General features: G+C 40.8%; 1 protein-coding gene across 1 annotated transcript; it reads left to right on the forward strand.

Moving 5' to 3' along the window:
• Positions 1–5248: 5248 nt before the first annotated feature.
• Positions 5249–19633, forward strand: LOC104835152 (cytochrome P450 2J6-like). The gene is made up of 9 exons (XM_010573003.1): positions 5249–5419; positions 6617–6779; positions 7904–8053; positions 9906–10066; positions 12595–12771; positions 15239–15380; positions 17746–17933; positions 18625–18766; positions 19455–19633. The coding sequence occupies exons 1-9, from the start codon at positions 5249–5251 to the stop codon at positions 19631–19633; spliced, it is 1473 nt and encodes a 490-aa protein (XP_010571305.1).
• Positions 19634–24157: the final 4524 nt, after the last annotated feature.

Raw genomic sequence — 24157 nt, forward strand, 5'->3', positions numbered from 1 at the left:
ACAAGTGGCTAAAAGTACAATTTTAAGCCCAGCCTCTAGACAAGTTATTAGGGTCATTTGAGAATTAGTGAGATTTTCTTTTCAGATTCTTTTTAACATGCCTTGGACATTTGAGCCTTAAGGATCTGAGTAGACTACAAAATATTCCTAGATAAACTGGAATGTAGTCCTGCAGTGTCACCTAATATGCGATAAAAACATACCTGCATACTCTTATGCTGTAGTAATCCATGGTAAGTGTCTGTTCATACTTTCTAGGAAAAACTACATGTGCCAGATTAAATGCAAACATTTCAGAGTATGAAATTTAGCTTTGGCAAGCCATGTGTAGTGGCTCCAAAGGAAGATCTGCTCCCCTTTCAGAAAGGAGAGAAGAGGGTGAAATGCCTCCTTAGGGAGGAGAGTGTGAAATACCACTATTCCAGTTCTCCTTATCCCTTTTCTAGGGCTAAGAGACAAATCCAGGAAAGAAATAATCTAAATTACAATCTGGGTTTTCCTGGGGCACTTCCTTTCACTGCGACTTCCCTCGCTGTGTATTCTGGTGCCTTCTGAAGGAGAGAGTAGCCAACTGAACTTACTAAAAAAAAAAATGGTGGCTTCGTCTTTCTGCCTTCAGGAGCTGATGCTATTTGTAGAAGAGCACAGAGCAGACAGGGACTAACAGCTCAAGGTGACTGCACACTCATCTTTTCCTGTAAGTAACGTGAGTTTTCTAGCTACCCTGCCTTACCTGGACTAGGAGGGGATGGAGTCCCCACCAAGCAAAAAAAAATGTGCAAGTCTGGTGTGAAGCAGACATATAAGAAGGTACTGGCCATTCTATTCCCCACAGATCACTCTACTCTCCTTTCCTTGCTTCTATCTCATCTCCAATATCCACTTCAGGTGTTCTTCTGCTTGGTCTGCCTTCCTGCTTTCAATTTTTCCCCCAGTTTGGCTGCATTTGTCTTCACTCTTTGCCACAAAGGCTGTTGTGCAATAAGCTTACACAGGACCACGCACACTTTGTGTATGCTGTAGTGAACCTTCAGGTGGGGCTGAAGTACCTTGTGATATTTCTCAAATACATACGAAGTAGGCTCGTATAGTAATAATAATACATAAGATCTCTTCACTGTTTGCCTTCAGAGGGAGCTCTAGCCAATTTCTTTGAACTTGGTAGAAAGCTCAACTCTGAACTGATGCACAAAAAGACATTAAGAGAGGGAGAATACATCTTTAGATCATTCCATTTCTATTTAATGTGCTTTCTTACACCTGTGTTTTCAACTCCCCTGCACATTCCTCTATTCATTTTCTTCCTTATGCAATGTCATCCATGTTCTTTAAGTTCTGGGTGTTTTTTTTTTAGGCATCTTCTAGGCCCATGCTGTCTGCTGTTGCTTCTTATGCCTTCCTCACTGAAATGTCTCCACCTATTCTTCTCATCTCTCTCCCATCTGTTGTAACATATATTTGGCAGCTGTTCCTCTTACTAGTGTCTTCCATCTCCTTCTCTCTGATTCTCTCTTGTATCCTCTTTCTGGTTTTACTCTCTTTTCTACACTATGCAGCTGTTTGTCTTTCCCTATTCTACACAGTATCTTAAATTACATGCAGAGTAGCCATAGTTATGTTCCCAACAGCACTGCTTTGTATGCATTAAGATAAAAAGCTGATAATGACATTATGGATTGCAGCCACTTCACCTCCACAAGCAGAACATACAGCAGAATAATGTTATTGTTGAAGAAAGCAGCCTGAGGCTTTATTGTCACTAATAGCAGTAAGAAAACACCATTTTGAAAAAGGTGTGGTTGTCAGAGACCTTAAGAAAAAAAAGCCAAGTGGGTAAGCGCCAGCTTCTCCCTTCTGCTCTCTGGTAGGTCATTGCTAATAGCCTTGTCAACTGCTTCCATTTTATTGTGAAAATGTGTTTAGATCTGGGCGATGTAATCAGCATCACAGTATCACCATTTCTGCACATGAAACAAAAATTACTCAATCCTTGTTTCTTTGTTTTCTGAATTTCAACCCATGCTCCCAGGATCTTCCATGTCCCTGGTGTTAGATCCAGTCCCTGCAGCTGTTCCTTCATCATTTAGGAAACCTGTTGTGTTGGGAGGGTTTTGACTGCATGCTGCAATGTCTGAATTCTGCTAAGAGGCTTGAAAAACTTTACTATTTAAAAATCATCACTAGGGATGAGTTATTGTGTTTAATAAACATGATCCAAGGAGCTGTGCCATCCTAGAGAAATATCTGGGAAAAATTAAGTGAACCCCAATGTTTCAGAGTTTCACACTTGAAAATCTGGCAGAAAAAAAGATAGCCCTGGAGAAACCGGAGATCTAAGGTGAATATTGGAATTTAAACTGAATCTTTGTTGCCTGCCATAGAAATATAATGTTAAAACATATATGTTCTATTTAAGTCTGAGATTGTTACGTGGTGGAGAGAAAGATGGGAATTTAATGTGGTTCCTCAGGATGAGGGAGGCAGTGCTGGGTGAAGAGGAGATACAGAGAAAGTCCAGCCGAGTCCAGAGAGAAATCTGTTCTTTGACCAGTGTGAAGGAGGAAGGCAGAGGGGCTGGGTGATACGATGCCACTGGCTGCCTCATGCCGTGGTAGGGAAGCCACTTTAGGAGCCGGCCAGCCCAGAAAGAAGGCTGTGGCTGCCCTCTTGAGTGGGCAGTGGGGAGACAACTGAACTGGCACAGGCAAATGTTGCAGAAAGATCTGGGAAAAAAAGCACCTGGACTGGTGCCTGGAGACAACCTGAGGGGAAGGCAGGCTGCTGGCTCGCAGGGGAATGGTTTACACAACTGTGTCACGCAGCCTTTCAGCGGGAATTGTGCCGCCTCCTTACAGAGCAGCTTCCCACAATGGCTGCCTCACGTGGGATGGAGGAGGGCTGGGGCTTGGGGGTGCCTCCTCGTGCCCACTCCCTTCTCCAGCACAGTGGTGACTGCAAGTGCCGATCTGCTTTCTGTTCAGCTCCGTTCCCTGCCCTTTTAATTTTTTCTGGCTGCTTCTGCCCCTGTGGTGCGCTCTCATTTCAGATGGGGAAAGAGGATGTGACTGCTGTCAGGGCAGGGCCTTGGCATCATGGAGGGAAGCAGAGGGCCAGAGTCTGAAAAGACAGGAAATCTTCTGCCTCCCTCAGGAAAACACCACCAGGAACAAGGTTTTAAAGCCTCCTGAAGTGGCCAGAGCATGAGAGGAGACAGAGATCCCCATATCAGAGGAACTTGTTAGCAGAAATGATGGCAAAGGAATAAGGAAGGAATTGCTTTAGGCTGGTGTTAAGACTATGACAAAGGATGTGGGTGAATCTGACGAGGCTGAAGGGACCAGTGGTATTTGAATACCTGCATTTCTGAGAAATAGTGTGAAAACTCAAGGCTGCAAGACTAAAGAAAGAAATAAAGAGGTCCTGTTGTGAGGCTGCAGCCCTGGAAGTGGTGAAGGCCCTGGGCCTTAACTTCTTTACTTCCCCATGGAAAAGATCACTGGATGAAACTACTTTTCCTGTTGAGAAAAATAATTTAGATGGAAAATCTTCGAATATCTAAAAGGCCAGGGAGGGTACTACGTTCATTCCAAATGAAAAATTCTGATAAATTGGTGAATTTTAAGTAGATTTTGTAAAATTATGCTGGATACAGAGCATGTAAACCTTATCAGAATTTCTTTTTAAAGAGAAAATTTTATTCCCTACTGAAGGGAAGAGTTATATTAAAAATGAGTGCCTTGAAAAATAAGCTTTTTATTGTAAACAAACAAAGCTTTTGTAGAAACATAGAAACATCCCTTTCTTGGTTAATACACATTAATCAGTTATGCTTTAGTGGGAACAAAGTGCAGTGGTTGGAGGCTAATTGACTTGGTGGTCTAGAAAACATGGGCTGGCAAACTCCAGGCTGTTCTTTCTGGACAAGAGTGTTTCATGTCCCAGAGCTGCAAATCCTGTGAAACGTTTTTTGTCCCAAAGACAGGGCACTTGAAAGAAAGAAAGAAGCAAGCTGATGCACAAGTCATCTTGGCAGGTTTTCAGAAGATCAGTGAAAATGTATCTCTTTTACGAGTGTTTTGCTTTCAGGGGATGGACGTTTTTCACAGGGAAGTATTTATCCATTAGCATTTCAATCTAGATCTGTAACGCAGAGCTATAACTGTCATTGTTATGTGGTGCCCAGAATCCATCCCTCTCACGTGGTTTGCGTGGTCTGATTGCGGGCATGTAAACTCCCCTGATACTAGGTTTATGATTCCTCCATGTGTTGAGTCTTGGCAAAGAGCTTTGGCTACAGACTGTGTTTATTCTCAGATTATCAAGTATGGCACAGGCATGTCATGACCAGTTCTTGCTGGGGCCCTTAGTTCTGGTTGTAGCTCAAGACTCCTAGTAGGTTTCTCCCATGTTTTTTTTTATCTATGTGTTTCATACTAGAGGTACTTTCTGTGTGGATATGCTTTATTCCTCTGGCAAGCTTTCTGATGATTGCTTAAAATACCCTTTAGGGTACCCACCTTTATGTTGAGATTGAAAGGGGAAATTCAGAAGCAGGCAAAACCTTCAGTCAACTTAGCTATTGCAAATAGGTTAGGGAAAAAAAGAGGTATATATTAAACCAGTTACGTTTTCAATTAAATTTGAAAGCCTAACAGATTTTGCTTTTTGTATTAAGCATTAGATACTTGTATATCCATCTTAAGATAAATGTGGGCTTTTAACTTTTATCAACCTTGCCATTACTGGATATATGTGTACATGGAATATATACAAAACATTTTAAAAACTCCAAGATTTAATATCCACTTACATTTGCATGCTTAATTGGTATGTATGACTATTGCTTTTCTAAAAGCATTCATGGAATATTTGTAGAAGCACACACCATCCACCATTGTTTCAGAAAATTAGATGAAGAATTTACGTGTGGATTTGTGTATCTACATTGCCTGGAAAATCTTGGCCCTAGTCTTTTAAGACCATTCCTAAAAATCCTGTGATCCATATTTGATAAATATAATCTGAATGGGAAGAGGGGAAAGGGAATGCATCTGTTAAATATGCTTGAGCATGAGAATATAATGAGTGGGACAAAAAGGGAGTGGTTGATAATAAAGAAGGAGGGTTAGGGGCGGGGAATAGTTATACGAAATTTAAGCTCTTGTGAAAAAACAGGTTGAGCAACCAGCCTTAAGAGCTTCAATAGACTATTTTCAAAAAAGACAAGCTGGTAAAAGCAGCCATTAAAATGTTGCTAATAAGTCAAGTTCTTATAGTATTGGCTGTATTTCTTCTAATTACACAGTTTTTTAAGTTGCAACGAGTACGGAGACAGCTTCCTCCTGGACCAATCCCGCTCCCAATTTTTGGGACCTTGATACAGCTGAACTTTCAGTTTAATCGTGATCTCCTCATGAAGGTATTTATTTTCAGATACTCCTAATTGTGTAAAAGTCTTTGTAATTTCCCATTTCTTGTGTTGTTTGCTATGTGAAAACATCCTCTCCCAAAACTACATTGATAACATACTGTAATTGTTAACTAGCCACTGTGATATTGCACTTGCTTTGGTTGGGAACTGCTGGTTTGGTTGGCAAAAAAAGAAAAAGTTATTGCAGCATAGTTTGCCAATATAAGAAAACCAGTATTGGAAGTTCTGAATGTGTGAAAATCATTCTGATGCTTAAACCCATCACCCCTTAACACTAAATTTGACAAATACATGTGAAAATGGATATCATTTAGGATTAAATACCTTTAGGGAAAATATATCAGATTTGCAGTTAGGGAAAATAAATACTATTTAAAAAAAATACCTTTACAGCATGGATTTTTAGCTTTCTGAGCACTGGCACTCTCTAGCTTGAGCAGTAAATAGATACTTAAGATGCACTATCTTGCATCTATATGCTTGTTTGTATTGACAGGATCTAAAAAAACCCTGCAAACCTTTTGTTAGTTGTTTTTTGAGGAGTACTTTTGTGCACAAAGCCACCTCTATTTCATTCTGTTGGTTCTCACAGTGATTTCAGGATTCTCAGTAGACAACTCCAGTAACTTCTGTCACTGCAATTTGGACAAGGCATGCCAGTTGTTCCAACCAGACAGCAGGTTCAGACAGCAAGTAAGGACACTGTGAGACAGAATGGTCTGACTCAAGCTCCAGTACCTAAATATGCAAACGGGTGGGGGGAAAGAAGAAAGTAACTTGTCCAGTCTCTACAAGCTAGTTACTCCTCTGACATTTCTGTGTTCCCTTTGTGCCACTTTACCGCTACAAATGATAGAAACCCTTTGAAATAAATTCATGCACAGAAAAAACCCTTTATCATTGTGAATTGAGCCTTGCTTATATGCAGTAATAAAAGCTACCTAATGTTTCTTAGCATAAATCTGTGGCTCTGAAAAGCTGGAATATTCAGTTGTTTCCAACAGTGAATGCTGGAAAAGACATTCATGCTTTCTCACAGATAATTGTAATCTTGTGGGAAAGATGGAGAACATCATTCCACCTTAGGGCTGGTCCTATAATCAGTGTAAAAACAGGTTCATCCCCTGTTTGTTTGCAGTGTGTGGGATTTCATTTGTGCTTTCCTGGCTTCCCTCCCATCTATAGCTGGCAAAAATTCATGGCAACATATTCACCTTATGGTTCGGATGGGCCCCAGTGATTGTACTGAATGGATATCAAGCAGTTAAGGAGGGTATGACCACGCACCCTGAAGATGTTTCTGGGAGGCTAGTGACTCCTTTCTTCAGAGCAATGGCCAAAGGAAAAGGTGAGAATTTCTTGCCATAAATATTGCACAGAAACATTGTCTTGACAAATTGCAGCTCTTTTGTAGCTTGTATCTGCTTTCAAAGGTACCACAGCAGCAGGGTTGGTTTGTGAGGAATGACTTCCAGGCAAACTGCAAAGAAGGGAGGGGTGAAATAACCTTTGGATAGTAGTAGTAGAAGACCACCAGCAAAAGAAAAAAATGTTCATAATGTCTGTGTGAAATATTCACTGGAGCAGATTCAGAGGTGATGAGATGAGGCAGTGGTAGGCTGTGCCACAGAGAAGTGGAGGAAGAGCAGCAGACTGGACACTTCCTTGTCCTGGACTTGCTGCCTCCCACCATTACGTTTTCAATTGAAGAGTGAGCTTGATAGTGGTATCTTCTTCCCATTCCCTTACTTTTGTGAATATTTTCTTACTCTCACAGTTGCATCTAGAGGTTTAGTGCACTTTTGTTTCAACCTTGCTGTAGTTTTCATACTCCCCAATCATACTGGAAATTCACAAACTCCTGATTTTCATGAACACACGCATTATGAAACAACCTTTATTTTATTTGGGACCCCAACTTTTTCAAGGAAACCTAATTCTTTAAGTATTTCTAATTCAAATTTGTTTCAGTCATTGGTGATTCTTATACTACATTAAAGATCCTGTTAGTATATGATGTTTATTTCTCCTGAAGATATTTGTCACAAAGCCTAAGTACTGAACTTTTCTGCCCTGTGGACAGGAACTTCGCTCCCTGACTGTGGACAGTCAGAACTCTTTCTCCTTTCCCCTAAATGAGAAGCATTACTCTGGTCAGGTGAGCTCCAAGCATAGAAGAGAGTGGGAGGCAAGCACTTCAGAGAGCATCTAGAGAAGCAGATGTCAAACTTCCTGAGATAACTGGTTGTCTTGGATCAAGCTTAATTCTCCAAGTTGTGTTACAACCCAGTTGAGTTTGTCCATTTTAGCCTGCCCACATGCTTATATGCCATGGCTGTTCCTTTGTGTCTTTGTGTTCACAGGCAATTGCAATAGTTTCATTATATTCTGTGGTTTAGTAAATCTATTACTGTAGTCTTTGTCTATAATAAATATTAGCATAATGAAGAGGTCTTCCTTGAACGAATGCAGGGATTATGTTGGCAACTGGTCACACCTGGAAGCAGCAGAGAAGGTTTGCACTGAGGACTCTACGCGACCTTGGTCTGGGGAAAAGAGGTCTGGAGCATCGAGTTCAAGAAGAGGCCCGCTACCTGGTAGACTTCTTTGCAAGTATGAAAGGTATCTCTGCATATAAATACTGATTCATTTTTGTCATTAGTCTGATGTCTTTAGTGTATGAACTTCTCTGTCCTGCTCTGAAATTAAGGGCAGCTTTTGTTTCACAAGAGAGTGTGCAGAATCTTAGTGTCTTGTGGAATGGACTGAAAATATAAAGACTCCAGTCCTCTGTTTTCAAACCCAGTGGGAGACTATTCTTGTTCAAAGCTATTTACAAACCTACTAAAATTGGGAAGCAAAACTGGAGCTTATTTATTATTTATATTATAGAATGCTTTAAGTGGAAAGGGATCTCTGAAGATGGTCTAGTCTAACCCTTTCTCAAAGAAGGGACAATCAGAGCAGGTTTCTTAGGGCTGAGTCCAGTTGGGTTTTAAATATCAGCAAGAATGGAGACTTCACCACCACCTCTCTGGGTAACCTGTTCCAGTGTTCAATCAGCCCTACGGTAAAAAAGTTTCTTATATTTAGACAGAATTTAATGTATTTCAGTTTTTGCCCATTGCCTCACTTGATATCACTGAGAAAAGTCTAGCTCCATGTTTTTTATTCCCCTCCATCAGGTATTTATATACATTTAAGATTCTTCCCTGAGCCTTCTCTTCTCCAGACTAAACTGTCCCAGGTCTCTCAGCCTCTCTTACATCAGATGCTCCAATCCCTTAATTGTCCTTGCGGCCCTTTGCTCAAATTGTTCCAGTATGTTGATGTCTCTCTTGTACTGGGGAGCCCAGAACCGGACCCAGCACCCCAGATGGATCTCACCAGTGCTGATCGGAGGGAAAGGATCACCTCCTTTGACCCGCTGGCAGTGCCTTTCCTAATGCAGCCCAGGATGATGTTGGCCACCTTTGTCTCAAGGGCACATTGCTGGCTTGTATATAGTGCTGGTGCATAAAGATATGGACACATTTTCAGTGCTGATGAATTAAGTCTTGTAATGCCATTTGCATGCACTCTGTAAAGCAGTGACTAGAATCTTGTCTTCATTACAACATTTTACCCTGATCAACCCAGTTAGGAGCATGTGAGTTGGATCTCCCAACAGTGATCATTATGCAAAGGCACAGTAAATCAGGACATGCTGTGGGTAGCATTGTATAAATTAAAAGTAATTAAATGTAGCCCAATCCCATGGTTTAAGAACTGGGAGAGATTGAGGTGTGACCATGTGTGCAGGAAAAAAAAGCCCAGAACAGTAAGTTGCTAATCAGAATCCTGCATTGGGTGTTGGACAGTTGTATTGATACGGACATAAATACAGTTCTTTATAGTCATTTATAGTCACATAATAGTTTTCTTGGGATTAGGTTTTCAAGTAATTGCTTTAAAATTAGTTATTACATTGTTGACACAATTGGTTGAAAGGAGTTTACGACATTTTATCTCACTGGAGATTGTACATCTTTAGCAAAGTCAGACAAAATATAGTAGCCTTGCATGTATTTATGTCCTTGCTGAATAAGGCTGCCTCTCTTCTTATGGTTCTCCTCTCAGATTCTCTTTGACCACAATGTTCTCAGTCATTCCCATGCTTGAGACCTATGTTGAATTTGCCAGACAGCAGATTTGCATAGAATTTTTTTTTCTTACTTCTAAATTTGGTCTGTCATATTACAAAGTATTTTACACATCTGGCATTTCTCTAGGGTGCCGTGCATTCCTGGGATTATGGGATTGCACCGTAGTTGTGAAGAATCAGTTTGATGCTGCAATTTTGTAAGAAGATTGCTGCTTCTCTGTGAAATGCAATGCTCTCTTGAAAGTTCTTTGGGTAACCTAAAATATTCTCTCATTTCACTAAAGTAGATAGGAGACATTAGCAGTGACATTTATATTATTATGGTTGCAGGGAAACCTCTGGATCCTTCTTTCCCTATCGTTCATTCTATCTCAAATGTAATTTGTGCTGTCGTTTTTGGACATCGCTTCTCCAGAGAGGATGAAGGTTTCCATGAACTGATTAGAGCCACAGAGCATCTGTTCAAATTTGGAGGCAGCTTTATTCATAATGTAAGTAAATGGTCTGTTGTCTTTTTCTGCTTTTTCTGAATAAGACAGAAAGTGAGAAATGTAGATTCAAGAGGTAGCTGTTAGGGAAAAGTTTCTGAATTGTTGAGCGATGTCCCATGCAGCTTTACTGGGCAGTGCACGATCTCAAAGTGTGATGGTAATGCTCTACATACCAGCCTTGGTCATTTGTGTTCATTGTCCTGTGTTTGGGTACTGTGATAAGGTAGTTTGCTCCTCGGTCTTTGCAGCAAGGCACAAGCTGATGGACTGGTTCTGGATCATGTTTGTTACTTGGTTTCTCAACCCCAATGCACAACAGATTCCTGCCTTGGGCATCATGATTGTTAAACACTAAATGTCAGGTCTAAAAGTGTGATTCACATGCCAAGTTTAGACATTCTTTTATATACAGTCAACAGAGAGAAAAATGATTCAAATACTGAAGTGTTTTGCCCGTGACTACTTATCTCCATTTCCTCTATAAGAAGTGGAGACTTGAAGACTTCCCAGAGAAATTTGACTCCTTTACCCTGAGTGAGGAGCAGTTCTATACATATTCAGCAGAAGATAGGAAATGCTAAGCCAGCAAATATGCCTGTAAGCTTGGCAATCAAAACAATCAGTGCTCTTCTGAGAGTCAAGGACTTATCTGACACTAGAAGAGGCCTGCATTGCACAGAAGTGTATTCAAAGTTGCCTGGGAGTTCTGGTTCTGGTTCCACTTGTAAAGCTGTCCCATACATCTTATGCAGTAGCTTCTTAATGTAAAACACATAAGCAATCCCTGTAATACAGAGATTTCCCCCCACATCCCATGGAGCGTTCTTCTCACTGAGTTATGGTCAGGTTCTCTTTTGCTTAGCCTAGCTTTGGTCCTATAAGTTGTGTGTAGTGGTGGCAGGCGAGACCTGCTTTTGGGATAGAGAATACATCTGCTTTTCTTCTCTCCTTCCTATCCTAGCTTTGCTTTAGTCCAATGAATCAGATGCTGTTCTGGGAAATAAGAACAGGGGTTCAAACCATTCCAGAGGGAGGGCTGCAACCTTCCCACTGTCTGGATGCAAAGGGTACTCAGTATTGTGGTAAATTAAATGTGGTAATGTAAATGTAAAAAATTGACACTGCTGCGTCCACATCCCCATTTCTTAACTGGATTCCATGCTGTCAGGCACTGAATGGGAGAACACTGTGGATTGGGCCCTTCCAGAAATGGAGGAGGGGTTTTGGCAGAACTGGTAGCCAGGAAAGTGGATGGGCTCAGTTCCTGTCCTGAATGTTGACAGCTAAATTTCACTTACAGTTAGGGTGCAATAGTAGCTGGAAAGTGCATGCATTTGAGAGTAGGAATGCATGTAATCTGGGCAACCATATTTGATTAGTCAGACCACAATTGTATGTAAGGCTTCTGAACAGATTTTGAAAGAAAAAAAACCAACCCAGAGATGGAACTAAACAAAAAGGATATGAAGTTCTATGTGAATTTACCAAGGGCTGGACTACTACCTTTCTGTGATAAGGCAATGATTAATTGATAATTGGATGTCTGACAATAAGAACTGATTTTCCAAAAAGATGGAAGTATAGTCCATCTAATTCAGCCGGACTCCAGTGAACACCTAATAATGTGCTTTGTGTGGTATAATTAGGAGAGTATGAAAAGAGCTCAGCAAAATGAAGACTGAGAAAGGGTAGAACTTCTGCTGATAAATAAATAATGGGATTATGTTTCAAGCTGGAAAAGACCTATTAAGAGAAAATACACTGCAGATACAAGAACAATGTACGCAAATTACCCAGGCACAAATATAGTCTGAAAATCAGAATGAACTTTTTAGCTATCAGAATAAGTAGAAAGCAGCTATTTTTAGGCTAGATTTTCCCAAACAGTAAGAGAGAAGGATAAAGTTAATCCGGTTGTGTCAGCTAACCCCTTCTTTTCTAGAGGAGAGTACTCAAAATTGTCAGGTAGCTGTTTCTCAGCTTTTCTGGGTTTCAGATGTTTCAAATTTTACTAAGGACCCTTGAGAGCTCGATTAGTAGAGAGTGCTTTGGTGGATTATCGAGTTTGTATACCAGCCGCTGGTAGCTGGCCCTTGCTTTGGATTCTATCAACCGCTTTTGCACATCCTGGTGAGGACAGTTTGCAACGGGTTTGCTTTTTCCTTCCTGGTATTCTCCACTGGAGGGCAGGATCTCACTTTTTAAATGTCTGAATACAGTTCATTGTAATTGAATACATGAACTGAATAATTCAATAAATGAATACATTCTAATTACAATCATTCTATTTGGCTTGTGGTTGAGCTGAAAGCCTGCAGAACTCTGAATCTTACCATCAAGACAGCTAGAAATTATGTAGTGTACTGTTTCACAACTTGAAAACATAAACATAGTCTTTGTCAGAATATTTTACTAATGATGCCCAAACCACATGCTAACATGAATATTATCTTCTGTTTTTAGTAGGCCTAAAATACATTTTCTAGTAATAGAGACTTTGTGGTACCTCTTGTATGTCACTCCTGCAGCTGTATGAAATATTCCCCTGGTTGATGTGCCATCTCCCCGGTCCTCACAAGAAGGCATTGTCTTGCTATGACTTCCTGAGCTCTTTTACAAGGAGAGAGATCAGAATGCACATGGAGCGTGGGATACCAGATGAACGGCAGGATTTCATTGACTTTTACCTGGATCACATTGACAAAGTAAGTATTTGTTCTGCCTGATCATACATTCATGGGGAATAAGGTGAAATGGACCATTAAATCTTCCGGTCTGAGGCCTTCTATCACAATCTCTTACCTTTCATAGACATCCTAATGTGAATGCAGTAACCAGGGACTTGCTAAATCCTTTCTAATTATTGATATGCCACAGCACCTTGCAATCCTTTCATTAAAGGGCAGGTTAAAACACTACATTTTGTCTCATTAGCACAAGTTACAAAATGATTTTAAGGCCTCCAGGAAAGAATGCTGAATTTCTAAGTGGACTGCAGGAGAACTGGGAAGGTCTTGGGGAGACAGAATGGGATGTTCTGGGTAGGATATTTGTCTGGTAAGGGTTTGTCAAGAGAGGTTGCTGCAAGAGGACAGTTGGATTTTGAGAGCATTTTGTGGGGAAACAACCTAGGAGTCAGTGGAGTTTCAGACAAGGCTGGAGGAGAGTGGCAGGGTCAGTGAAGTTTCAAGCAGACAAAGGGAACTGGGACAAATGAGGACATTTTGGGCAGGCAGGCTTAGTACAGGTAGGTGGGAATCCATGGGTTTTTGAAAGGCTGTAGGAGGCTTGCCTAAGCTGTGAGTGGGGACACGTGTATCTCCCTTTTCTAGACCTTACCAGGATCACTTTTTCTTTGAATCTTTTGGGAACTGGATCCCCTCCCTAGTCCCTGGACTAGCAGATGCCCTTCCTCTCTGTGACTCCTTTTACCTCCACTTAATCACTCTTCCTTTCTCTTCTTCTCCACTGCAGTAGGCCATATGCCTCCTCCTGTTCTGCTTGGTGATAGGAAGAAAAAGGAGAAAGGGGAGGAAGTGACAAGATGAGACTGGTGTTACTGGGGAGTGACAAGGCAAGACTGGCTCAGAGAGCCAAACAAGATATCCAGGGTGGGGGGTATCTATTCTTGCAACCCCTGGAGAAGTGGGTAGTGACTGCTGCTCCTGGGTGGCAGCGCTTCCCTGTAGGGACAGCCGGTGTCCCTTCTGCTGTGGTCATGTGCTGGTTGCAGCAACAGAGGGCACTGCAAACTTGTCAGGCTGTAGGCACCCGTCCTGCATCTCTTGGCACAGCCGAAACGGGTATGCCATCCTGGACCGCTGCCTGCCTTGTGTGCTCCCTTGAGTTGGCTCTGCTGCTGTGCTCAATCATACTAGAGAGACATGCATCCAGGGAAGAATGTCTATTAGCTATTTCTGTCAGCCAGCTATTTAGTCTTTTAGCATGTGTCTTATGAATACTTTATAGTGCTTGACTGTTTTATTATTGTGGGGAACAAAAACAACTATCTTGTGGAACTTCAAGTATACTGCAACTGTGAAATTGTTATTATCATCCAAGCTGGTAATTCTATCAAAGAATCAAATCAGATCTCCTTGCACGATCAGTTTTCTGTATCATAATAAATAACATTAATTTGTATTTCTAGCTGGTAATTCTTTATTAATTGATTCCTATATCAGCTGCTGTATTTTTACATCCAGGGTGGATGTCAGCCTAACTGGCTTCTAGTTCCTTGGGTCCTTGTTTTAAAATGTTTTGATACTGGCACAATATTAATACATCTGGTCTTCCAAAGCATTTAACTGCTTCTAAAGTCTTTCACTGCTGTTCTAAGATTTATGAGACTTGAACATCAGTGAATCAGAAATTGTTTCAGCGAGCTCTTCTGGGACTCTGCTGGGTGGAAATCATCCAAGTTTATTTATTAAAAAATTGAACTGTCTGTAATAGTTACGCAGGGACAATATAAAAAGATAAGATGATATTACAACAGGGAAAAATGTCCTTCCCACTTTCCAGTTGCTCCACTGGCAAAAAAAAAGTTCAAGACCCCTGAGCATAACCTCCTTAACTTTAGACAATGAATTCCCCCAAACCATAACAATATTTTTTCATACTCTCTGCGTATACACACATATCCTCACACTTCTAACTGAAAACTATAAAACCCCAGAGCAGCTGTACGTGAGTTGTTGTGGCCTTGTAGTGGAGAAGAAACCTGAATACCACAGGTTGAGAACTTTCGACAGCCCAGTGTTCTGACCCAGCCCTGGTCACTGTATTGATTGGTAGAAAAACTAAGTGATGGAATACGACTTGAGGCGTGAAGAATGACATGCTGGTACACATCTTCAGAGGAAGATTTACTTACAAAACATTCTAAATATACCACAATTTGCACAATTAAGACAACAGTCCTTTTCTGTGGAGAACATGTGATTTAGTTTCACGATTAAGAGTGGAGTAACCATGCCTTGACCGTTTGTGAAACGTTAGCTTTTTGTATTGATAATCATCATCGTGCCTAATATTCTTTATCAGTCTCTCTGTATTCTACCACAGGCAGAACACAATACAGCTTGGAACCAGTGATAAAATCATATTTAAAACAGTTCTGATTTTTCTAAATTTCATGTATAAACCTCTACTTTATCTTATCATTTGCAGTCCAAAGATGAACCCAGGTCCACATACAATGAAGACAACATGGTTTATTCTATAAATGACCTTTTCTTGGGTGGATCAGAGACAACAAGCACTACTTTAAACTGGGGCCTGCTCTATATGGTGGCAAATCCAGACATTCAAGGTGAGTGGATAAGCACACCACAAATATCTCTGATGCAATAGAACAGCTAAGGCATCATGTTTACATGGATCAGAGATTATTCCTAGATACTGGTATATGGCTAGTGGTACCTGGACCTTTTGGCACTGCTAGGCCTGTGCTGGGCAGCACTGGTAAATCCAGAGTATCTGTATACCAGCTCTTACAGCGGTCACAAGCATAAGGCAGTTCCCAGAAAGAGTTAACAGTTTGGGAAGTATGCGTATGTATAGGAGGTTGTGGCTGATTGAGATGGAGGGGTTGAGGTCTTTGGGGAAATGAAGATTGTGGCAGCTAGTCAATGGAGTAAGGGGACTGGAGTTGCTGGTTGGGAAGCCAGAGGGTTTGCATGCATAATTAAAGGAACAGTGGCCACTGCTGCAGCCACTGGTGAGGTGCTGATGGTACTTCAAGAGACTGAGTCAGGTTCTGTCTTAGTCGTAAACATGACAGATGCCTGAAAATAATTAACCAGAAACTGATGTGTGGTAGTAGGGATGTCACTCTTTGGAAACTTCCTTCAATTCTGCTTTGTATCAGCTGAGTATCAGTGATGGGGGTTACAGGGAGTCCTGACCTTCTTTGTGCTCTGTAGGTCAGAGTAGTAGTAAAGATAATCACCTAAAGGTCAATTGGCAACTTTGACTTTATTTTTGTCCATCAGTCCATTTACGATCCCAAGGTATCAGGGTATCTATTTAATCTGTGATTAAGTTAACTCTGTGATGTATTTGACTTCCTTGCAACAGAATTATTCCAGTCTGGAGGGAAATTAGATGGCTCATCTGTTATGTCTATGTATATTTAAGAAGTTTATTTTTAAGTCTAGCTTTTAAATAACTATCAGTCACTTTCATAGAGCACTAAATGAAAACCAAAGAAAAAATTATCTCTTATGCTGGATAACAGAAATCTCGTTGTTACACAGCAGAATATATGCAAATACCCGGAGAACAGGATTTTAAATGGAGGAAAAAGATGAAGATAAGAAAAAAATTGCTCAACTTGTAGCTGTCAGACAAGAAGGTCCACTTAATCTCGTGTTATTGCATGTTTGTTATCATGGAATATAATTAAGGTTATGAAAGTGCTGACTTACTTAAACAATTTTATTTGTCTAAATATAATACCTTGCACATACTTGGGAAAGCAGGGTGTGTGCAGCATGATCCTTCCTAGGCTTCTCGAGTCATACACTGCATCTAGACTCTCATAATGAACTGACACCAGTATATCTGTCATCATTTAATTGGTGGCTTCTTTTTGAACCCATTCATACTTTTGCCTGTGTTGATGCCCAATGACAATGTTATGCAGTTCCATTATGTACTATATGGAAAAGTTTAGCCTTTTGCCTAATCACTGAATTGGGCTCTCCTTGTTCTCTGAACTACTGGAACAGAGATGCATATTTGTACTTAGTGACTGATCACTTCAAACTATACTGGATCCTGAAGTAGTCATGCTTGATTTTGCAAGCTAGTCCTTCATAGAAGGAATTTTACTTAAAAAACTTTCTGGATATGCATTTTAAATTCTCTAAGGTGCTTAAATCTCTGTTGTCAGGGTCTACCTAACATGGTTTTGTGAAGGACTGCTGGCAGTCACTGAGCCAGCTTGATGTGAATGAGCACAAACTGATAGATGCAGAATGGGCTTCCCTGCATCTTAGTGTTGCTTCAAAGGACCTGGAAAGACAGGATCATTTGTTAAAAATCTAAGGCATTTTTATTATGTGTGTACTGTCTCTCTTGAAGTTTACAAAACAAACTTCATACTTTTGTCAATGCTCCCAGAACTCCCAGAATCAACTATTCTTGATCAAAAGGCAGGCACCAAGAAGCAGATCCAGGTTTTTTTATTTGGACATTGTTCTAGTTGGCATTGCTTCACTTAATAGATGTCCTGCATAAAAGCCATTTCCTTTTAATAGGAATTAGGCTTTTAAGGCCCAGATTCACCTGGCTTAAATTCCTGAGAGTTGTGAACTTAGTGGTTCTAACTGGCTGTAGGTGCCTGAGGCACCTAGCCAAAAGAAAATACAAAGATAAATCAGTCATCGCTTGCATTTAAGTTTTAGTAAGGTAACTAGTTTTAAATTTTTGAACAACAAATGTCTTTTCTTAATCTACAGTCAAGAAACTTCAGACTCAGAAGTAGAGCTCCCATATGTTTAAGCTGTTGGAACACCCTGCTACTTCTGTTTTCTTTATAAAGAAGTTACTTATATTTTTACATTAATTTTGTTTCTGTCCTTATAGTTCTAAATGGGAAATGTCTTTGAAAATGGAATTAGTTAAAATACTTCATAAATTTTCCCACCTAAAATGGTGAATATTCTCCACAGAGAAAGTGCAGAAGGAGCTGGATGCCGTTCTGGGTCCTTCCCAGTTAATCTGCTACGAGGATCGGAGAGAACTGCCCTACACAAATGCTGTGGTTCATGAGATCCAACGCTTCAGCAACATTGTCTCAGTTGGTATGCCCAGAGTGTGTGTGAGGAACACTACATTGCTTGGCTTTCCCCTCAAAAAGGTACAGACACAGTTTCTCAGTTGCTGCAGACTTTCCTGCATCTGTAGAGCAAGGTGTGGATTAAAATCTATGCCAGGGTCTTCCCCTCAACAGCAGTAGGGTTGGATACCTCTGGGTCATAGCCTGAAAGGGGACAAGGACAAGAAACCATCTGCCAGGCTGAGTTGAATGATGCAGCTCTTGGGAGAGGGTTATCAGTAGTGAAAGATGCCCCTGGATAGAAGAGGGGATTTTAGCAAGTATTTCTACAAAACAATGAAGACAAAACCTTCAAGACTGATACTGAAAGATACTGTGATTGATTTGTGCTGATAAGGCATTGGAAAGATTTCTGACTGAATTTTTGCCTGCAGAAAGCCTGTAAAAGATCCAGGGAAAAGCATGAAGGTTTGCAACTAGCTTTCATCAAAGAGACTAAATCACAGAAACTTCTAATGTTAAAAGTGAAAACGGGTTTAGCACAAATAAAGTCGTTAGTTTCTATTGACTTGGCCACTTCCACCGTCAGGCTTGGACTGACATTCTGAAACAAAAAGACTTGATGTTCCTCACAGTTCCTACTGGGGAAATGAACCTACCAGGATACAACACTGAACTCTGAAAGTAAACTAGCACTGGTCTCACCTAGCCGGTTCTGACTGCTGGGGTAGGATTGACAGCCAGAACTGAGTTAGTGTTTTTCTCCTTTCAGGGCACCATAGTTTTTCCAAATATTGCTTCGTCTTTGTATGACCCAGAGCAATGGGAAACACCTCAACAATTCAACCCTGGTCACTTCTTGGATAAGGATGGGAACTTTGTGAGCCAAGAAGCCTTTTTACCCTTCTCTATAGGTAAATGGACTGACAGCACAAACATTAATGGTTTGGATTGGGACTGTAGAATTAAGATGTCTATTAAAAACCTATTGGTCATTTATTTTAAACCTCTTTGTGGAAAACGGTGATAAAATTAACATGAATATTTTCAGTAACATTTCCCAATCCAACTATAAACATTTGTTCTACTGAACAAATAATAACATGGAAAATCAGAGATGTCCTGACAAATCTATACATTTACCTTACCCTATTTTTGGAAGGAAATTCTCTGCTAATGATTATGGTTATTGATTTGGGGCATACATTTCAACACTAGACATACATTTAGAAAGTACTTGCAAGCAGCTGTGCTGATGCTTTACGCATACAAATCTGGAGCACGACATCTCCCAGGAAGAGCAAGTCCTTATTCCTCATTTACATGATTGAACGAATTCCTTTAAAGTTGTCAGTCAAATGAAGATGAGGTTTTTGAGGTAATTGAAGCGAAACTCAGAGCAGAAGGGGTGCACAGTTATCTATAGCTGCAGATAGGATTCTCTAAAGGAAGAATTACATGAAGTTTTGTGTCATTGATTGCATTAAGTCCTGAAGAAATTCTGGACTCAGCAAAAATACCTTTGCTTTGTGTGAGGATGAATACCATTCATTTTGAGGTCAGGGTAATTTACTCGCTGTCCTTCCCCTCTTCCTTCTGCAGGGCACCGTGTGTGTTTGGGGGAGCATCTAGCGAGGACTGAGCTCTTTATTTTCTTTGCCAACCTGCTGCGGGCATTCACCTTCCGGCTCCCCGAGGGGGTGACAAAGATCAACACAGAGCCTATTTTAGGGGGTACGCTGCAGCCCCACCCATACAGAGTTTGTGCCATTCCACGCTAGGGTGGACCTGTGCAGTATGTCACAAACAGTCTATTAAGCAATCTTATTTACTTTTGTGAATGTATATTTTGAGACCATATAAGGGTTTTTGTCTTGGATATGAATTTTTGCTCCAAAGGCCACCTTTTGTCTACAGCAGGTGATTTTGTTCAGACCCTGTTACCTGCTCTTGAAGGGGATTTTTTTTTTTTTTGGTAAAAGCTTTTTTTGATCTGGAACACACCGTCATTCAGTTGCTGTCTGGCCTGGCAGATTTAAATCTGGTAAGCAAATGACAAAACTGACTGGCAGATTTCAAATATTAATTCATTATCTCCGAGTTATCCTGTTTTCAAAAGCAATGGATTTTGGAAAAATGTACCTGAAATATTCTGCCTCTTTATATTACTGTCATCACTTGTAACATTTCAGTCAACTTTTTGTTCGTGGTCACTAATAAAAGATATGAAGGAAAAATTAGCAACTGTTTTTATTTATGGATGACTTATAGTTCACTGAGAATTTCTAGACTTGATGCAGCAGAATAAGTCATCTTTAAATCTGCCAGACGATAATTGGCCTGAGTCCAGCAGAGAAAAGATGCAGGCTGAAATTCGGTGACGAGTGAAGATATGAAGAGGATTTCTTTTAGGGCAGATACTTTTTAATATTTTAAAATTCTGCCAAGTTAATTTTTGGAAAGTCCTTTCTAACAGAGCAACAGTTTACTCCTGTGGGTTGACTCCTGTCAGCATCAGCACTGGGTGGTTGCTGCAGCAGGTGCAAGGAGCTCCTCCAAGGGGCCGTTTGGGTGAGGAGCCTGCTGTAATTAGAGCTGATGGTAAATTGAAAAATATACATGGAAAACACCAAACATAGTTTTTAATCACCTCAGAAGTTCAGCAGTATACCTGAAGCTACCAAGGCTTGTCATATACACAAAATACTGGTCAAATTCAATGAAAGAGTTTGTAATAGCAAAACCAGAAAAAATTGGTTCCTGTGGTGAGTTTAAATTTATTTATATTGTCTGGAAAAGACTTGTAAAGTGTAAGTAAATTTGTCCTTCATTAATATTCCTATTTCTGTGAGAGGATAGGACAGCTAAACAGACAATCATCTGTTAAATCAGTTATCACCAGATGTCATCTGCTGTGTGATTGAGATTAGTTTAGGCAGTTTACCATGAATCACAACTTTAGATCTCTCTCATTATTTCTAATTCAACACTAGATGGAACACAGCATCAAAATAGTAAGCACTTGATACTTAGCCGTTACTAAATTAAATCATAGAATCATAGAATACCAGGTTGGAGGGGACCTCAAGGATCATCTGGTCCAACATTTCTTGGCAAAAGCATGGTCTAGACAATGGTAGAATAGCACTAGTGAAATATGGAAGATCACTTCCTGACATTTTATTTGACAGAAAACTGTGTGCCCTGTTAAAAACTGATGTCAAAGTCTCTGTGGATTTGCATGTGTGCGCAGATAGACAAGGCAAAGCAGAAAATGCTGTGATTTGGGAATGTTGGAGCTGTCATTGCTTCTTAAAAATGAAGCTGGAAACGTCAGTAGAATTACAAGCATTAACGTCATTGCTATGTGATGCTGTCACTCCTGATGGCCGTGTGCTTCCCCAGATATCCTTCCAAAATGGAAGCTCATAAATAGGCCTGAGACGGAAGCTTGCCCAGGAAGGCCCGTATGCAGCCGGAGAAGGTTGAGTTGCCTGAACCCATGGGAATGACACAACCCAAAACAACGGGCATAAACACCACTTCTCCAGATGGTCAAGAGGAGGCACGCAGGGTACTTCAGAGGAAAACTATATGTTGTACGTGGGTAGGTTAGTCGTACGTGGGTAGGTTATTCGTGCGTGGTTGTGCTAATGTCTGTGACAGGAACTGCTGGTTGGTGATTTTTTTATCCATTGTGCACAGATGCCCAGCACACGAGGTGTGGCAGCAGGACTTCAGCGGGAGGCTCACAGCAGGCAGATGAGAGAGGTATGCTTTTCAGAGCCTTTGCATTTCTGTTCTTGCCTGACTTTTTAAATAAGTGATTTGCTTTTCCTCATGTTCTAATAAAGCCTGGTCTTTTTGAACTTTTAAAAGCGTTTAAAGCCTGACTGATATTGCCACAGAAGGCCAACAAAGCTGAGAGCAGCTTTGATAGGAGCCCAGCTGCCACTCCCACGTTCCATGCCCAGTCTCCCAGCCTTGGCTGCGTGGTGCCTCCTCCATCAGACTGCTGAGCCATGTTGCTCCAGGGCTGCTGGTCTTAAGGGGAGTCTTGGAGACCTCACCATATCCTTCATTCCTCTTTCTTCTCTTGTTTATTGGTTCTATGTTATTTCTCATGGCTTGCTCTGGCTCCATTTTCAGGAGGGATAGACACCCTTTCTGTCCTCTGTATCATCGATGTTAACCAGCCTGCTAGTGTCAGTGCACAGCTCAGTTTGTTGCTCCCACACTGTCACCTTTCTCTGTGATGGCTGAGGTGAGTTGCTTTTAGCCTGTAAAGCTGATATTACTTCGGTGCCTGATTGCTTGGCATGGGGCCCAATATAAAGGATAGTGTTCTCCTGGATTATCACATCAGTGTGTAGGTCAGTCTCTGTCTTGCACCTTTTAGATCACACTTCAAAATTTAAATCCTTGTAGATATCCTTGTAATAATTAAAAAGAAGAATTCTAAGGAAGGGAGAAAGGTAAGAAAAACAAAGCAGTTCCAGGAGGAGAGCCTTAGAGTTACTGAGAATTTAAATTTTTCCAGTATCAGCTAGACAGATAAAGCAGTAAGGAGATGTGAAGACTGAGCAAATCTTTAGTAGCTCAAATTATTTCTCTTCTAGCTGCTTGCTTCTTGAACTTACAGTGGACCAGTGTCAGCTTCCTTCTTTATCAACTACAAAATGTGATCATAAATGTCATGATTTGGAGTGTGGGAAGGTGTGACTGCAATGGAACAGAAGGAACACGTAAAATTCATCACTTTGGTGGGAGGAGAGAGCACACTGGGGAAAAAAAAAAAAAATCAAGCACTTGTATCAAATGTCCAGTTGAGGAGAAGGCAGAGTGGTTGCACAGCTGTATTTGGACATTAGGATGTGCATTCAGCACCAAGACGTTTGAACTAGCTGTAAATGACCTTGCTCAGGGAGCAGAAGCAGGCCAACCCAGCTGTGCAGGGAGCTTGCCCTGGTTTTCAGTGGAGCAATTAGCCCAGGCAGGATTTTGCCTTTCTGCAGTGAGCTTCTTCCTGATGTCAAAGTTAATTCTTGCAAAGCCACTGTAGAGGTTTTTACTCTGCACTGTTCTGCATCTGCAGGAAAAAAGTGGACCTTTCCCACCTGTGAGAAGTATTCCTCTTCAACAGGGAGAAATGTGGCTCCTATAAAAGAATAAGAGAAGGGCAAGGGCAAGGAATAGAGTAAGGTGGAGTTATTCAATACAAATTCTCACGTTAGTAAGGACACAATTCTTGCCCTTGTTTCTGAGCCTTAACAAACACATTCCAGTGTCAGCCCAGTGTCAGAAGCACAGCCTAAAGTGAGTGTTTCTGAACTGTCTCACTCCTTGAAGAGTTTGCCAGTGACTATTGAGACGAGATGAAAATTTCAAGATCTAGAACTTCTAGATGTGTTACCTGGCAGATTTGCTCCATGTATCCTTAAAGTTTATAGACAAAGCAAATACAAGTAATAAAGAATAAAAATTCCGTATTTCAGTAGTATAATGAGGACCAAGGAAAGTGCTGGTTTCTTAAAATGGCAGTATGTCAAGAAGGCTCTCTGGCAGATGGACAATTTCATGCCTTTTTTTGGCTTTGGTTGCCAATGAAAATGGTAATGGTGATCTAGAGGCCAATACATTTAACACCACTGATGTTCTTGGAAGATTTCTGCCTAGATTAGGAAGAGATGTTAGAAAATAACTAGATAATATGATGTTTTCAGATTGGCTGGGCTGATTCATCAACTTCAGAGCTATTAGCAATTATCTATGAGAACCTGTGGACGATGGGAAAAGGTCAAACATTTGCTTGACTTCAGAAGGTACAAGAAGTTGCAGTTATAAATCAGTCAGCCTGATTGCACTTCTCAGAATATCCTGGGAAAATAATCAAATTGTAAGCACTGGGAGGAAAGCAGAAAGAGTCAGTGCTCACCAAATAACGCTGAAGTTACTTAGTTTTTTTTGATGATGCAGCTAGAGGTCTGTTTCCAGAAGAGAAGCCAATAATGTAATTTGCTGTTCTTTAATGTGGCTTTGACACAATCGCAGAAACTCTAGGGAAATGTGGGGTATCTGAAGCTTTGCCAAACTTCATGGAAAACTCGGGAATTACGTATGAATAGTAGTACCATGTCAAACAGGAAAGAAAGACCGAATGGGATTCTGTCCTGCATCTAGTACTATTCAATATTTAATCAAGGACCTTGACAGTATAAACACCAAGCCTGGGTAAGGTCTAGTTTCTTGATGCTATCAGATCCCAAACTGATGCCTGCAGTAAGGTGAGAAACAGTTATTCCCAA

This window comes from Haliaeetus leucocephalus, unplaced genomic scaffold (assembly GCF_000737465.1).
Source record: "Haliaeetus leucocephalus isolate CR32 unplaced genomic scaffold, Haliaeetus_leucocephalus-4.0 Scaffold362, whole genome shotgun sequence".
NCBI classification, from domain to species: domain Eukaryota; kingdom Metazoa; phylum Chordata; class Aves; order Accipitriformes; family Accipitridae; genus Haliaeetus; species Haliaeetus leucocephalus.

What these genes read in the sequence shown, in the direction of transcription:
- LOC104835152 (XM_010573003.1), top strand. Translation starts at nt 5,249, where the DNA reads ATGTTGCTAATAAGTCAAGTTCTTATAGTATTGGCTGTATTTCTTCTA. An exon ending in CTTCTTTGCAAGTATGAAAG is followed by an intron (nt 8,054 to 9,905) that starts GTATCTCTGCAT and finishes TTATGGTTGCAG; the next exon opens with GGAAACCTCTGGATCCTTCT. An exon ending in CTTTTTACCCTTCTCTATAG is followed by an intron (nt 18,767 to 19,454) that starts GTAAATGGACTG and finishes TTCCTTCTGCAG; the next exon opens with GGCACCGTGTGTGTTTGGGG.